The 14,039-nt window shown below is 45.8% G+C and overlaps 1 protein-coding gene across 2 annotated transcripts in view; it reads right to left on the bottom strand.

Moving 5' to 3' along the window:
- The window catches only part of LOC104376284 (sucrase-isomaltase, intestinal), a 62,713-nt gene extending 48,883 nt beyond the window's left edge, over positions 1 to 13,830 (bottom strand). For both annotated transcript variants that reach the window (XM_086610349.1, XM_086610351.1), the window contains exons 1-4: positions 13,785 to 13,830; positions 10,394 to 10,625; positions 9,513 to 9,615; positions 9,280 to 9,425 (exon numbers count right to left, since the gene is read on the bottom strand). In XM_086610349.1, the coding sequence (XP_086466475.1) occupies positions 9,280 to 9,425; positions 9,513 to 9,615; positions 10,394 to 10,625; positions 13,785 to 13,830 (527 nt within the window). The remainder of the gene's footprint in view (positions 1 to 9,279; positions 9,426 to 9,512; positions 9,616 to 10,393; positions 10,626 to 13,784) is intronic.
- Between the last annotated feature and the right edge of the window lie 209 nt (positions 13,831 to 14,039).

The raw sequence follows: 14,039 nt of genomic DNA, 5'->3' as shown, positions 1-14,039 counted from the left end.
AATTTGTATTTAAGTCTCAATTTGGTTGTTTGCCAGCAGCAACCCTCCCTCCCTTCCATCGTCTCCTCCACCTCCACACAGTACTGAATAAGGTTATTTCCTTATAGGAAGGTTAATGTAGGGAAAATATCCCTGAGAATCAGATGCATCCCTTGGAAAACAGAAGCCTTTCTGCAAGAGGCTGCTGCTGTGTAGGAATGAGGACGGACTCTGGAGTTGTATTTCTGTTCAAAGGAGCACCGTCACGTAGCTCTGCTCTGTGCCAAGGCAGGCATGGTCACTGCTCTGAGCAAACCACAGGGTTATGTAAAAAGCAAAGGATGCTGGAGGGGAAATGCTTTGGGAAGAGCTTAAATATCTGTCCTAACTCATTGAGCACTCTCCATGATGTCTGTTCAGAGGACATGAGACTTTGTACATCCATGGTACCCACATTATGGCACTGACATTTCCCATAGGGAGAGCAATTAGTGTAACCATGGCATTAAAAGCACTCCTCCTGCTCAGCAAGTCCTCTCCTTGGCCAGGAGGGTCACTGGGGTGGTGCAAACCACAACCCTACAAACAACCCTTCTGCCCCACCACAGCTTTAAATGCTCTGAGAAAGTGTTTTATACCCGTGCATTCCTTCGGGTCTCTGTCACATACTGAACTTTTGCATGGCATTGTCAAAACAGTGCCCTGCTCTGCCCCCTCCATCGCTCGGCTCCTCGGGGGCTGCCGCTCCCAACAGCGCAGCTCCCTGTGCCGTGCTGCCCGTCGTCGCTCTCCATCAGCCTCGTCTTTCGGCAGACCTCTGCTTGCCGGAACCGCCATGTGCTAACTATAGCAATAACTATGACATAAAAAGACTAGTAATGACACTCTCTTTTTTCCAGGCACCGTTATGTCTTCTCCATCTGAAGGAAAGCACGGACAAGTTTTCCCCAGGCACCTCTCTCAGCCTCCGCTCCTGAGCGGCTGCCCTCGTGCTCTGCAGCAAGCTGCGGAAAGCTCTTGTGTTACTTTCTGTGTTTGCTTGTGTTGTGTTAGCAAAGAGCAACCATTTAAATAAAAAAAGTTATGTCTGTCATGCCTTAAACACTTGGAGACAATAAAATAAAATGTTGTATTTCTCCCACCTTCCCTCCTGCTGGTTTAAAGTGGATAGAAGGAACAAAACAGGAGGGAGCATAAAATGACACCATGTGCCCAGGAATTTGCGTGGTACTCCTCTGACAGTCCTACAAACCATAACTGTGCTGTGATGGAAAACAGAAGAGATACAGAAATCTAAAAAACCTAAAAATACAGCTCAGCAGTTGTTCACTGTCAAAAATTCAACCTCTACCTGTGGTTAGACATGGCAAAGCCTGTGAAGACGAGAATCCTTTTTCTTTGCACGAGAGGTAATAGCTGCACTCAGGTTCACCGCTGAAAGTCCTAGTCCTTTAGTGCCTCTGTGGTGGGAAGACTCTTGCCTGTGGAAACGCGAACTGAGGTCCCCACACATCTGCCTGGCCCATTGCCAGATAACAGTTGCCTGCTGTCTCTCCTGGAAGTCTGACTGATAAAAGCTAGCATTTTCTTCCAAACACTGTGAACTATACTCAAGAGCAAACCTCTCTATTTTTCAATCTCACATCAGGGAAAAAAAAAAAAAAAAAAAAAGAATGATTCAGGATTGAAAAGATCTGTGTCAAAATTAACATTTCTGGCCAGCAAGTGAACCGGTCCCACATCCAGCAGTCAGCCCTCAGGCCACCAGGATGAAACATAACTCAGCAGACTGGGGAAAGAGTATTAAAGGAAGGTGGGTAAGCAGATAGATCAAACATCCTGTTCATGTTGAAGGTGTAGTTGATGACTAACGTCACGACGTTTGAGGAGGATGACTAAAAGGCAGTATAAAATGGTTTTCATCAGCCCTTTTTTAATGCGAACTGGACATGATGATTTACCTAGTTGAATGTCTTCTCTCTGTTGAAGTTTATTGGAGACCAATAACCACAGTCTGTGCAACAGCTCATAGCATTGACTTGCCTGCTGTGAGCAAGTAGCTGGTGGCACCTATAAAGTTGGTCTTATGAAACCTCCAGAATTAGGAGGCTTGAGACACATATATGACACATGCAATAGGTATTAACTAGACATCGAAAAATCACTTTAGGTTGGAAAAGGGTGGGTTTTTTCTTCTTGTTGCAATGAATCCAAGAGAAATGAGCTCATTACTCTAAGGTATGAACACCTGTCCCACTCAGTTGCTTGGAGAAAATGTCCTCTGTAATATCTGCTTTCTTGGCCTCCAGACCCTTTGGAAACCCTAGCCTTGTGAAAGGGAGCATACAGTATATACTATCTGCATGCAAATACAGGTGGAAACTTCACATGTCTATCAGAAAAGTAGGTCTAAGCCTCCTGGTAGAGCTTTGGCATACCTTTTCAGAGGGCATGGGCTATTGCTGTATGCACAGGCTGCCTATAAAGCAGTGAAGGACCTTAGCGATTGAGGAGCATAGGCCCTGTTTTCAGAGGAACCTCAAATATGCTTGGATCTTGACTCACTCCACTTGAGCTGCTGGGGAACATCATGATCGCAGGTCTACATGATTTTCCATGCTCTGAGACTGCTGAAAAATATTTCCACCATCTCACAACAGCTGCATTCCTTATTAGCTGTAAGTCTTGGGGCAAGCCGAGGCACCACTGGCCAAAATTCCAAGAAGGAATTTTTGTGTGCTTATCTGACTTTTAAGGTAATTTATCAAATAGGAGGAGAAAGTCAGCACCAGCAGCCAACAGATTTTCCACAAACATAACATTTTAAAAGAAAGAATTGCAGGGTGTATTTACAGTTATTGACACAGTTCTGCTCTACTTCTACTGTATTCATCGTCATGGTATCAGGACATCTCCTGTAAGTGGCTGGATACATAATGCTTCATTTTTGTTCTGAAAAACACTTGAATAAGTGATATACCTACAATACTTCTCGCCTACGTAACGTAAATCTTAATGATTAGAAGACTAAAATAATGGCTCTTACAAAAGAGGAGCAAACCCAAGCTACCCATGATGCACACAATTTTCTCCTGTTGCTTTCAGCAAAATTGCAGTTTAAGACAATAACATTATAAATCATTCTAAAAGCTTTGCCTATGTAAAAACGTCTTCATGGTAAGTGGCGTCTGTGCTTACTACCACCATCAATAAAAAAAAGCAGCTGAACTCTGCAGCAGCCTTTTTGGAAATTAAGGAAAATCTTGATTAGATTTCGGTTATTTGTGCTGTATCTTCCCAAGTGTGATAGCAAACGAGGTATTCCAAACTCTTAATAGAGAGATAGGAGCACTTATCTGGCTTGGGAAAAATGCTCTGCCTTCCATTATTTGTATGACATCATGAAGGAAAAGTCAGTTGGGGAACGGATATTAAAGTGGAGAATCAAATCAATAGTCCATCCCTCTGCAGCCTGTCTCCAGCAATGGCCCAGGCCAGATATCGCAGAGGAAGGCGTAAGATGTCACTCAGAGCCAGTCTTGCAATAATCTGCTTATGGAGGAAGTTTCTGGCTGTTTTCATAGAATTAGCTTATGTTGTGAAACATGGAAACAAAAATAGTTTTGGTTTTTTTTCTACAGATTATTTTTTTATTATGCGTGAATGTGTATCCTGCTAAGCTTCCAGTGTCAGCACTGCCCTGGGGCAACGAGTCCCACAGAGCGATCACCCACTGCAAGATGAGGATGTCTTTGTTATTTATCGCTGCCTTAAAGCAAACAGTTCCCGGCCTTTTACTCTCTGTGCTTGAGGAAATCTATGCATTCTTTATGCTCCCACTTGGCACCACCTCCTCCAGTGGTTGCTGCTGTTAGTGGCAGAAGCAGAAAGGAGAATAGTGCTCAACCCAAGAGCATGTGCCACTAAATAATGCAGAGGACCCATTTGCTCCCTCGCCTGCCTTATTACAACCCAATATTTTCTCTCCTGTTTTTATTACTGTAGGACTCTGGCCAACGACAGGACAGTTTCTCAGTAGAGCTGCAAGATCAGCTAGGATAGCATAAGCAAGGATTTATTAAACCAAAGCTTAATTTATTAAACTAAATTTCTTAACAAAACCTTTTGCCACTGATCACACCGATTTGCCAAATACCAAAAAAATACCAAAACAAGTATTTTCCAAACATTCTAGGAGTGGGAAAGGTTCCCCTCAGCCTCCTCTGCCCCATGGAGGAAAAATGGAAAAGACCTGGCATCTGCATGGGAGCGGGGGCTCTGCCTGCCCCTGCTCTCATCTGACCTCATTAACACCTCACCAGCAAAAGCATGTAGGTATATCACTTGTTCCAGTGTTTTTCAGAACAAAAATGGAGCATTATATATCCCCCATGGCTTCAGAGAGCTGCTGGCGTGGGGAAGGACCTTCCCTGGCCACCAACAAAAAAGCAGGAGGATGGGAGAGGGTGAAGAGAGGCAGGAGCAGGCAGGACTGGGTGGAACAGAGAAAAGGACAGCAATGGAGGAGAAGGAGAGAGGTAAGAGGGAGGAAGCCAAGAGGCGTTACCGGGAGGAGGAAGGGAGGCAGACCAAGAGCTCCTGGTCTTGGAGCACCTAGCAGGGCCTGGATCATTTCCCTGCATGACCCCATCTAATTTTCACCCCATGCAGGGGAAGCAGTGGCTGTCGCCTGATTACCTTCGAGCAAGATGAAAACGGAGCGGGACTTGGCCTTTTATTCTTGCTCCTGGCTCTGCATGAGGTTTGCAATCAGCTGTTAATGGCTCTCCCCTCACATAATTCATTCCTCTCCCCATTCCTGTGATTACACGGAGCCCTGAGCTCGTCCTGCCCTCCCTGAGCCAGGGCTTGGGCAGCTCCGGCACGGCAAAGGTTCCTCGCACTCAACAAGGGGGAGAAACACCTGTAAAGCACGTTCAGGAATATCTCAAAGTCTCTGCTGCCTCTTGCCTGCCACGTTCCCAACACGGTGTTAAATCATTCCTCACAAGGAGGCGGCTTTGTGCACACAAGCGGTGGGGCTGGGATGGAGTTTTATCCCAAGCAGCAAGGTGGGGATCCAGCTGTTGGCAACCCCATCGCTGCCCAGCCCGTGGGCAGGGGCTCTGATGGCATGATAGGCTGCACCACGGAGAGGAGGCAAGAGAAACATGAGTGTGAATTTTCAAAGAACAAACCGAACCCATATCACATTTCTACTCGGGACAGGCTGCTCCCTCCCCATGTGGACCAGATCAGCCGTGCCAGAGCTGAGGGATTTTAGGCTTTTTTGTGGAGGTGAGTCATCCAGCAGTGTGAAGCTGCTGGTGAGGGATAAGGAGCATCAAGTAAAACAGATGATTGCTGAGTATTCGAGATTGCTTTACAATAGGAAAACTTTCCTCAGAGATATTAGAAATGTCCAGCAAAGCACCTGGACCTGGTTTGGTGTAGATACCAGTTATTATTGACTCACACCTGAGGAGTGCAATTGCAGCACCTGATGAAGAGGTTTTATTTGCCCTCATCAACTGTTCTAAGCAATATTTGTGTGCATATAAAAATTAAAAATTGATTCAGCTGCTCATTGAGACAGCAAGGCCACGGCCGTTCACATCTTAAAATAGGAGACTGAAGTCCTCCCAGGTGTTATGTGCTTGCCTGTTTCTCAGGGACGCTTGCCCGCCTGCCCTAACCTGGCACAGCCACGGAGGCTGCCGGCTGTGCAGCTCAGCGCCTGGCCCCAGACATGTTGGGTGTCCTGCAGAGCAGCAGCTTCCACCTCTGGAGGTTACCCAGAGGAAAAGATTTGGGCTTTAGCACCTTGTCTGCAGACTGCACCTGGGACAGGGACGAGAGGACAAGGCAATGATGAAGATTGGGGGTAGACAACAAGATCAATATGAGCGGCAAAACAAGCCAACAAGGGCATCACCAGAAGAGATAAAGAAGTCATTACCTCACTCTACTCAGCATTTATCAGGCCACACCTGGAATACTGTGTTCACTTTTGGTCCCCGTTATACGAAAAAGATGTAGACAGGCTGGAGAGGGTCCAGAGAAGGGCCACAAAAATGATCAAAAGGCTGGGAAGGCTGCCATATGAAGAAAAGCTGAGAGAACTGGGTTTGTTCAGCCTTGAGAAAAGAAGGCTTAGGGGAGACCTTATCAGCATGTTTTAGTATTTAAAAGGTGTTACAAAGAAGATGGAGACTCCCTGCTCACAAGGAGTCACACGGAAAAAACAAATGGTAATGGGTACAAGTTATTTCTGGGGAGATTCCAACTGGGCACAAGAGGAAAATTTTTCACAATGAGAACAATCAGCCGTTGGAATAATCTCCCCAGGGAAGTGGTGGATTACCCAACACTGGACACCTTTAAGATTCAGTTGGACAGGGTGCTGAGCCAGCTTGTCTAGACCACGCTTTTGCCAATAAAGGTTGGACCAGATGATCCTCGAGGTCCCTTCCAACCTGATAGTCTAAGATTCTATGAAGATGCTCTGCCGTGGTTCCTGCTGAGCCCTTGCTGCAGCCAGGGAGCACGCTCATACCCACTTCCCATGCATCCAAACCTGCCTTTGGGCAGGTTGAACTAACATGAAAATCTACTTAACATGCCAGATGCCACCAGTGCTCCTCTGGACCCAGGCAGCTGGTGCAGTCACCGGTGGGGATGCTCCTGTAACGCTGCTTGCTGGGGGTTCACCCTCCCCAGTCTAGCAGCCCATGGCCTTTAGCTCAGGATATATAATCTGCTTTCCTGTTTTGAAAGATGATTTTCAGCTGCACAGCTCTTCGGGTGGCTAAGGAGGTTGCGAATCCCTGTAAGCCAGGCTGTCGAGGTATCCCTGAGCATTTATTCACCCACTCTGATGGGACGGACTGGCAAGAAAATGAAAGGGAAGCCTTTTTGCTCCTCATACAGGGAATTTTACTCCGAACACAATTCAGCTGTGAGAGGAACAGCTCCCTGCTGGGATGTGATTCTTCAGTCTGTAAGTACCAGCTGTGCCATTTCACATGAAACAAAAATTCCCAGGAACATATAATTTCCCTTTCTATATGCAAAATCCTGTGTCTCTGCTGATGAGAATCTTTCAGTAGCAGCCCTGCCATTGTTTGCAGGATAAAAATCCATTAACTGTGCATTATATTCACCTGCAATTTCCTCTTTTTAGGGTTGGTTTGGTTTCAAGAGAACTCCTTTACCTGCCTGGAGCCAGCGTATGCTTTTCCAGCAGTGATGCTTGATAGCAGAGCATGGCTGCGAGTGCTGCGCTGATGCTGCTAACCAAGACTGCCCTCTACCTCCCCAGGCTCTGCAGCACATCACTGCTGCACCCCAATGCCTGTGGAGCACACATTTTGGGGGACAAGGGGTGCCCCACTGCCAGGGGTATGGAGGAGGCTTCCTTGGGCCCATGGCAGGATGATGAATGTGCCCTCCTGGAAACCTGCTCAGCAGGGACCAAGTTGCGCTCCTCTGCCTCTCGCTGGAGTTCTGCCTTCAGCAGCTCCACAGATCAATCCCTGCACCTGCTTCATCGCAGACCCCTTCCCTTAATTGGGACATCCTAGGTTTGAGCACGCCCTGACTAACCGAGGCTAAACCCTTAGGATTTAGGTGAAGATGAACAGGGCTGAATGGGAATGGACGATGAGCTGGCTGCTCGCCACGTGTTGTTATGCGTTCACCTCTTATATCACCATTCCAATTAATAAGCCTTTACAAAAGTTTCTCATGACAAAGAGAAGAAAATTGGGCCTTTAACATAAGCCAACTTTTCACAAAGCTGTTAAGTCTAACAAGGAATTAAATTATTTTTGTTATCAGAGTAATACATAATACATTCATTTACAATAGCCTGCAAAAATAAAGCTTTACAGAATTGACTATGACATGTACAAAAAGAGATGCCACAAGATTGTAATTTAAAAGGATGGACAGTTAATTAAAAAGCAGTGCAGTGATTCCATCTGCAGACTCAAACCATTCCAGAGGCAGTATTGTCTACTTGCATCACACACGTTAACCCATCCTTACGTTACTCGCAAAGATAATGCTTGCATTTAGAGTCTGTTTAACAAAGAGTTTCTTGGGAGGGGGAAAATCTGAGCTGAATTTTGATTTCTTGATTTGAGGTTAGATTTTCTAACGCATAAAATAAACCACTTGGGTCTCAATGACCTTCTGGGAATGTGCTTGCACTAGTAGTGGGGTGCAAGACAGGCAGAGCTGGTGCTGAGGACCCAGTGGCCACACACATGTCGGGGGCTTGCTCTGAGACAGCCTGTTGGGCAGCCAGATTGCATTGTGTGTGCTCCCAGAGCACACCTCCCGGTAAGGTCACATGGAAGGCACCTAATCCATGCTCCTCAGGACCACTGCAGGGTCAGCCAGCGCACAAGAAGTGGGTATAATCAAGAGATTTGTGTCAAAAAGCACTGCTGAGCTGAATTAAAATGCTAACATAGACACAACCACAGCCTGATTGGAACAGTACCTGTATTTCTATGTTCTGCGCATCTCCATCGCCTGCCTGAGTCAAGCAGTGATACGCAGTGTGGTCTGTAACACTCTCATTTGTCACCGCAGACAGCCAGAGACTGCTGCTACACTGCGCTGTAGCATCTCCGAGTGCGACTGTCGGGAGCGCACCGTGGTTGGGACTCTCTGGCTAAGTAGCACTACACACTAGAGATGTGTTGGTGGAAGCCAAGAAAATGGGAAATTATGACACCTGCTGATACTTGCTGGGAAGGGGAGCTTTTGCTGAAGTTAAGCTTACAGTGCCAGCTTGAGAACACGACTGGTATTTTTGCAGAATGACAAACTGGACTCACAAATGCTGTTCACTGAAACCAGTGGAAGTTATAAACTTACAGCCTCTGTGGCTTTGAGCTTTAGTTTCCTAGACCTGCCTCTTGGAGAGCGTCAGGAGATTTGTCACTCTGATGTATCAAAACACGCCAGATTTCAGAAATCTTAGTTCAATGCCTTCACAAGTTGAGTCTATCAACATCCCAAGCTGTGAAACTGCAGCCTCAAAAGTTATTTGACTTGCTGAGCAACCTTTCGTACATGCACGTAGATAGTTATCTGTTACGCAGGCACATACTCCTCCTACTACTGAGTGTTTTCCAGAGACAAGACAGAAATCTGTACTTATGCCACATCCAGTTTGTGCTTGAGCCTGTGTCACGCAGACCCAAGGAACAGGGTGTGAGGAAACAGCACTCACCCCATCTCGCTTAATTTCTGTGAAAAGTGACGCGAATGACATCTCATACTCACAGCACAGTGCCGGTGCTTTTCCTCTTGATCTTGAAGTGCAAGGAGTCTTCCTCGAACTCGGCGTCATAGCTGGCTTCATCGGCGGAAACCCCTGGGGAGTCGATCGTCAGTGGGACTTCAAAGCGCTGACTGTTGGGGTCGTAGAGCTAAAGCAAGGCAAGGAGATGGCAGGGTAGCTCATACGTTAGCGCGTGTTGCTTTGGTAAACGATTCCCCTCTCCCCAAATACTCACCCTGAACCGGAGTCTGTCCCTTGTCTGGAACTCCACTTCCAAGACGACCGGGGAAATGTCTTTTCCGAAGAGGGACAAAGTCTGGCGCTTGTTCAGCGTTACTCTGCAGTGGAAACACATGTTGGTATGCACCATGACTGCTTGCTGCCTGCCACCACCTTGGTGCAGGCTGGGATGAACAACTCAGCTGTTCTATGTCAGCTTTTTAAAAATAAATCATTGACTTATTGAGAGAAATAATCTCTGAGGTTTGCTTAGGGTCTCCTTGCCATTAATGGATAAAATAGGTGCTACTGAAGCAAGGAGACCTCATGGTCCCCTGGGACACAGCTCCCAGGGTGGGAGGGACCACTCCGTGTCAGCGCCTGATTTCCTCACTGGCGGCATGGTGTGAGCACAGGACCTTGACTCTATGTGGCTTCTATGCAGGGAAATATGTCCATTATAGTCATAGAATAATGTAATCATAGAATAATCATAGAATATGATATATAAATGAATAGATATAATCATATAAATGAATAGAATATGATATAATCATATAAAACATAATATAATCATAGAATGGTTTGGGTTGGAAGGGACCTTAAAGACCATCTAGTTCCAACCCCTCTGCCATGGGCAGGGACACCTTCCACTAGATCAGGTTGCTCAAAGCCTCATCCAACCCAGCATTGAACACCTCCAGGCATGGGGCACCCACAACTCCTCTGGGCAAACTGTACCTGTGCTTCACCACCCTCATTGTGTCCTCCTCGTTGCAAGCCGAGCACGCGGCAGCGAAGCAGCTTGGGGAAGGTCTCTGGCCAGCTGCCCCGGGGTGGCAGTGGTGGTGGCCTCGCAGCCCGGACTGCAGCACCGAAGGAGTCGCACACACTCACCTCCAGCCTTTGGCTGTCTTCTCATTGTTCCCACCCAGGGAGTAGCCGTAGGGACTGTCCTCGGAGAAGAAGCACGAGGGAGCGTTGGCCACGCGGGTGGCGCACCAGGTGCAGCCCCGCGCCTCGCAGGCCTCCCGGGTCGCACCCGGCTGGGGGTGGCAGTTGATGCGCTTCTGCACGGCCACAGCCCCGGCGCACTGCCCGTCCTGCGAGCCCAGGCACCCACCGAGCGCTGGAGACAGGGAAAACGCAGTCAGAGCAGCAGAGAATTGTATTAAAAAAAAAAAAAACAAAACCACAAGCTTCTTTAGTTATTCTTTTTTGTTGTGTTTTTTCCCCATTTTAGGACTAATACACATGATTTTTTTGACTAAGCCGGCAGCAGAGCAGCAGGCCTGCTCGTGACCGAGACAAGAGTAACCAGTTTCTTTTATGAGCCAAGGCATCAGGTCTGTGGTGTGCAGTGCTCAGAGCTGCTGGTGCTCAGCTGAAGCACAACTTGCTTGAAGTACTGCTGGGAAGTTCAACAGGAGGGTAATGGAACTGCTGGAGAGGCACGAGAGCGACGCTCCAGGCTGGCTGAGCAGGAGGTGTCCTTCAGTAAGGACCAAAACTGTCACTGATATCAAACCACTACATTATGCTTATTCTCTCTCATGTTATAAAAAGAGATTATCTATCTATCTATCTATATATACACAAATATGTGAACCAGCATGCACCTGTACGATATATATAAATATAAAAATATTAATTATATATATGTTTGTACTGGGTGTAACTTCTATATTGTACGTCTACTACATACACATAGTAGTAGCAGTTTGTGTTAATACAGGTATGGTTCTGAGTGATGGGAAGATGCCAGCAGTAAAAGAAAAGGCACAGATTAGTCATTTGCAGAATCATCCTGGCAAAAGCCTCTTAGTAAGGTGCTAATTTTTTTCCTTTTTGTAGCTGCGGGTCGAGCCCAGTGGTTCCCCTGCGTAGAGCAAGCCTCCCGAGGGCAGGGGCACCACAAGACCAGCTCCCTACCGTACTGACAAAACACTCTGTTATCAAATATTCTTCAAGAGAGCAGGCGTATGGCAGGCATCATGCTTATTTTGAAGTTAACTTATGTCATTTTAGTCATTACAGCAATATTCAAATATTACATCTACTTGAGAGATAATTGCTCTCTTCCATAAAATGACTAACACCTCTGCTTTAATTTTTTTTTTTTTTTTTATGTGGACTGTTGTGTGCTTGAAAGCTTAAATGTGATTGCTGATGCAGTCTGGCCTTCTCCAAATTAAGAAATTTATAAGCAGATGTGCACAAGCAATAATTATATATACTGGGAAAATTTACAGAATAAAGCTGTCGATTCACTAGAAAATGCCATCATGCTGCAGTGCCAGAGTTGATTTCCAAGTAGGCAATGGGAATGCAGAAAAGCAGGAGCTGAGTGCTGTCTACATTTGTCTTTTGAGAAAACTCTCATCCCTTCTTTGATGCAGGAGCATCTGACGCTCAGGTCTGACACGGAGCAGAGCTCGCTTCTCCCTGCCACAAAGCCTTGGATCACCTTCTAGAGGCAGGAATTAATGGGTGAAATCCAGTTAACCTTCGCCAGCTGCCAGACAAGCAGGCTTGGCTTCCACCTTTGTTTTCCAGGGTGAGCAGTCATGTCCCACAGGCTGGCTGCTTTCTGACCAGCACTCACCTCCCACGATCTGCCACATAGGAAAGCCCTAAATTCTGATCCCCCTTTTCATCCAAAGCATGATAGGAACATGAAAGTCCATTTGCAATCCCTAAATTATTTCTTCTTGGAGCAGAAATCAGGGAAGATTCATCAATGGTCTAATGAAACACTGAAGACTCTGGGCCTTGCCTTTTCATACACTGTCCCTGATGAAGATGTGGGAAAGACACACAGGCTGCAAGTCCCACGGAATCAACTGCCAAGCCTTTGTACCACTATGCACCAAACACACCTGCGTATTGAGGGAGAGGGGACAGGATTGCAAAGGCTTCCCGCAGCCCTCTGGATCCTCAGGCCCTTAAACCTGTGCAACCACAGAGGCTAAAAAAATGATGCACCAAGCATCACCTCTGCAGTCAAAGTGTGGCTTCTGCGTCCAGCAGCTTTGCGCTGTCGTGCCTTGCGCATTTGAATTAACACCTCGGCAGATGAAGCACGAAATAGAGTAAAACCATCACATTTCATTTAGCTTGGGATTTTTTCACTAATGGAATCAAATGTAGCATCAGTGTTTTCATTGCTGAAATCGAAGAATATGACCAAACATACTACAGCATATTATTAACTTGGCATCATTTTACATAGCATAGGTTCACGGGAGCCTTTTATCAACTCGTTTGTATAATAAAATACTTTTAAAGTACTTCATATGAAGGATATTGTGAATAAAAAAGCTAGTTCAAGGGAGAAAAATTTGCCCCAGCAGGAGCCAAGAGATTTTTAATTCCCCCCTATCAATATGAAGCTTAAATCTTCCAACAAATTTTGAACACAAGCACTTGCAGGTATTAGCAGCTGAACAAGGCTGCAACCTCATTCATCCCTTGTTCCTGGGTTTATTTCTATCACAGTACAAATGCGATAGTAGCAAGTGGGAAGATGTAATTTTCCTTCCCTACTTTTTAAAAACATTTTTCTTATAAAATCTCCACATAATTTTCACTGCGTTTATGGTCCATGTCTGTAAATATACATGGAAGATGAAATGCAAACGAGCAGTTGAATTCAGCAATAGCTATTTGCTGCTTTTCCACAATAATCTCCATGGAAACAAAGCTAAAGCAAGGTAGTTTGAAAGACATACGTGAAAAATTATCCTCAGTGATTTTTTAAAAACTTTTACTCCAATTTTATGAAGTTATGTTAGAAAATGCTGCAATAAGGCATAAGCAAGGAAATAAAGTATTAACATACACCTTTTAATTTGATAGTATTAGTCTTTACATTTTGAGTTCATCCACACATTTCAAAGGCATTTGCTGCAGAGGTTCCCTCTTCCTTTATCTAGCAAATAGTAAGATGTATTCTCCCTTTATTAGGCTGTGGGCCGAATAAACCTCTGGTATACTGGGGTAAAAACCACAGCAAACTAACCAGCAAAGCATAGGGCAACTTTCAGCAGCTGGATGGTCCCATTGACTCCAGCATGTCCATGCTGGTGCTCAAGAGCTCACTGGGATATATTTCTGTACAGCCCAGCCCTATTGTCTACCACAAAGAGTCACCTCAGGTGGAGTTAAAGCCATGCCTGTTCTCCCCGTTTACATGTAAAAGGATCCCCTCCCCTAATAGCTCTTTTGTGTTACCACATTTATATATTGCTTTTGAAGCCCATGGAAAACACAAGCGCCATACATTTACCTGCCAGCACAGCAGCCAAGAAACAGAGTCTCCTGATCCTCTCCATGGTCAAACGCCAAATTCTGCGGGCAGCATGGAGTCTTTTATATAAGGCAGGGGCATGACAAGCACTTGTGGCAATACGTACTAAGAAACACTGCAAATATTTTCTCATCATTCGTATCTTACATGAGATTAATGACCTTGTCTGTATTTAAGAACATATCTAAGCAGATAAGATAGGATGCAGTTACTAATTTGTCCACAAACTTTGCC

The sequence above is a fragment of the Tauraco erythrolophus genome, chromosome 4, assembly GCF_009769465.1.
Source record: "Tauraco erythrolophus isolate bTauEry1 chromosome 4, bTauEry1.pri, whole genome shotgun sequence".
NCBI lineage: Eukaryota > Metazoa > Chordata > Aves > Musophagiformes > Musophagidae > Tauraco > Tauraco erythrolophus.
Note: the sequence above shows the minus strand (reverse complement) of the source record. Positions and strands in the feature narration are given on the sequence as shown.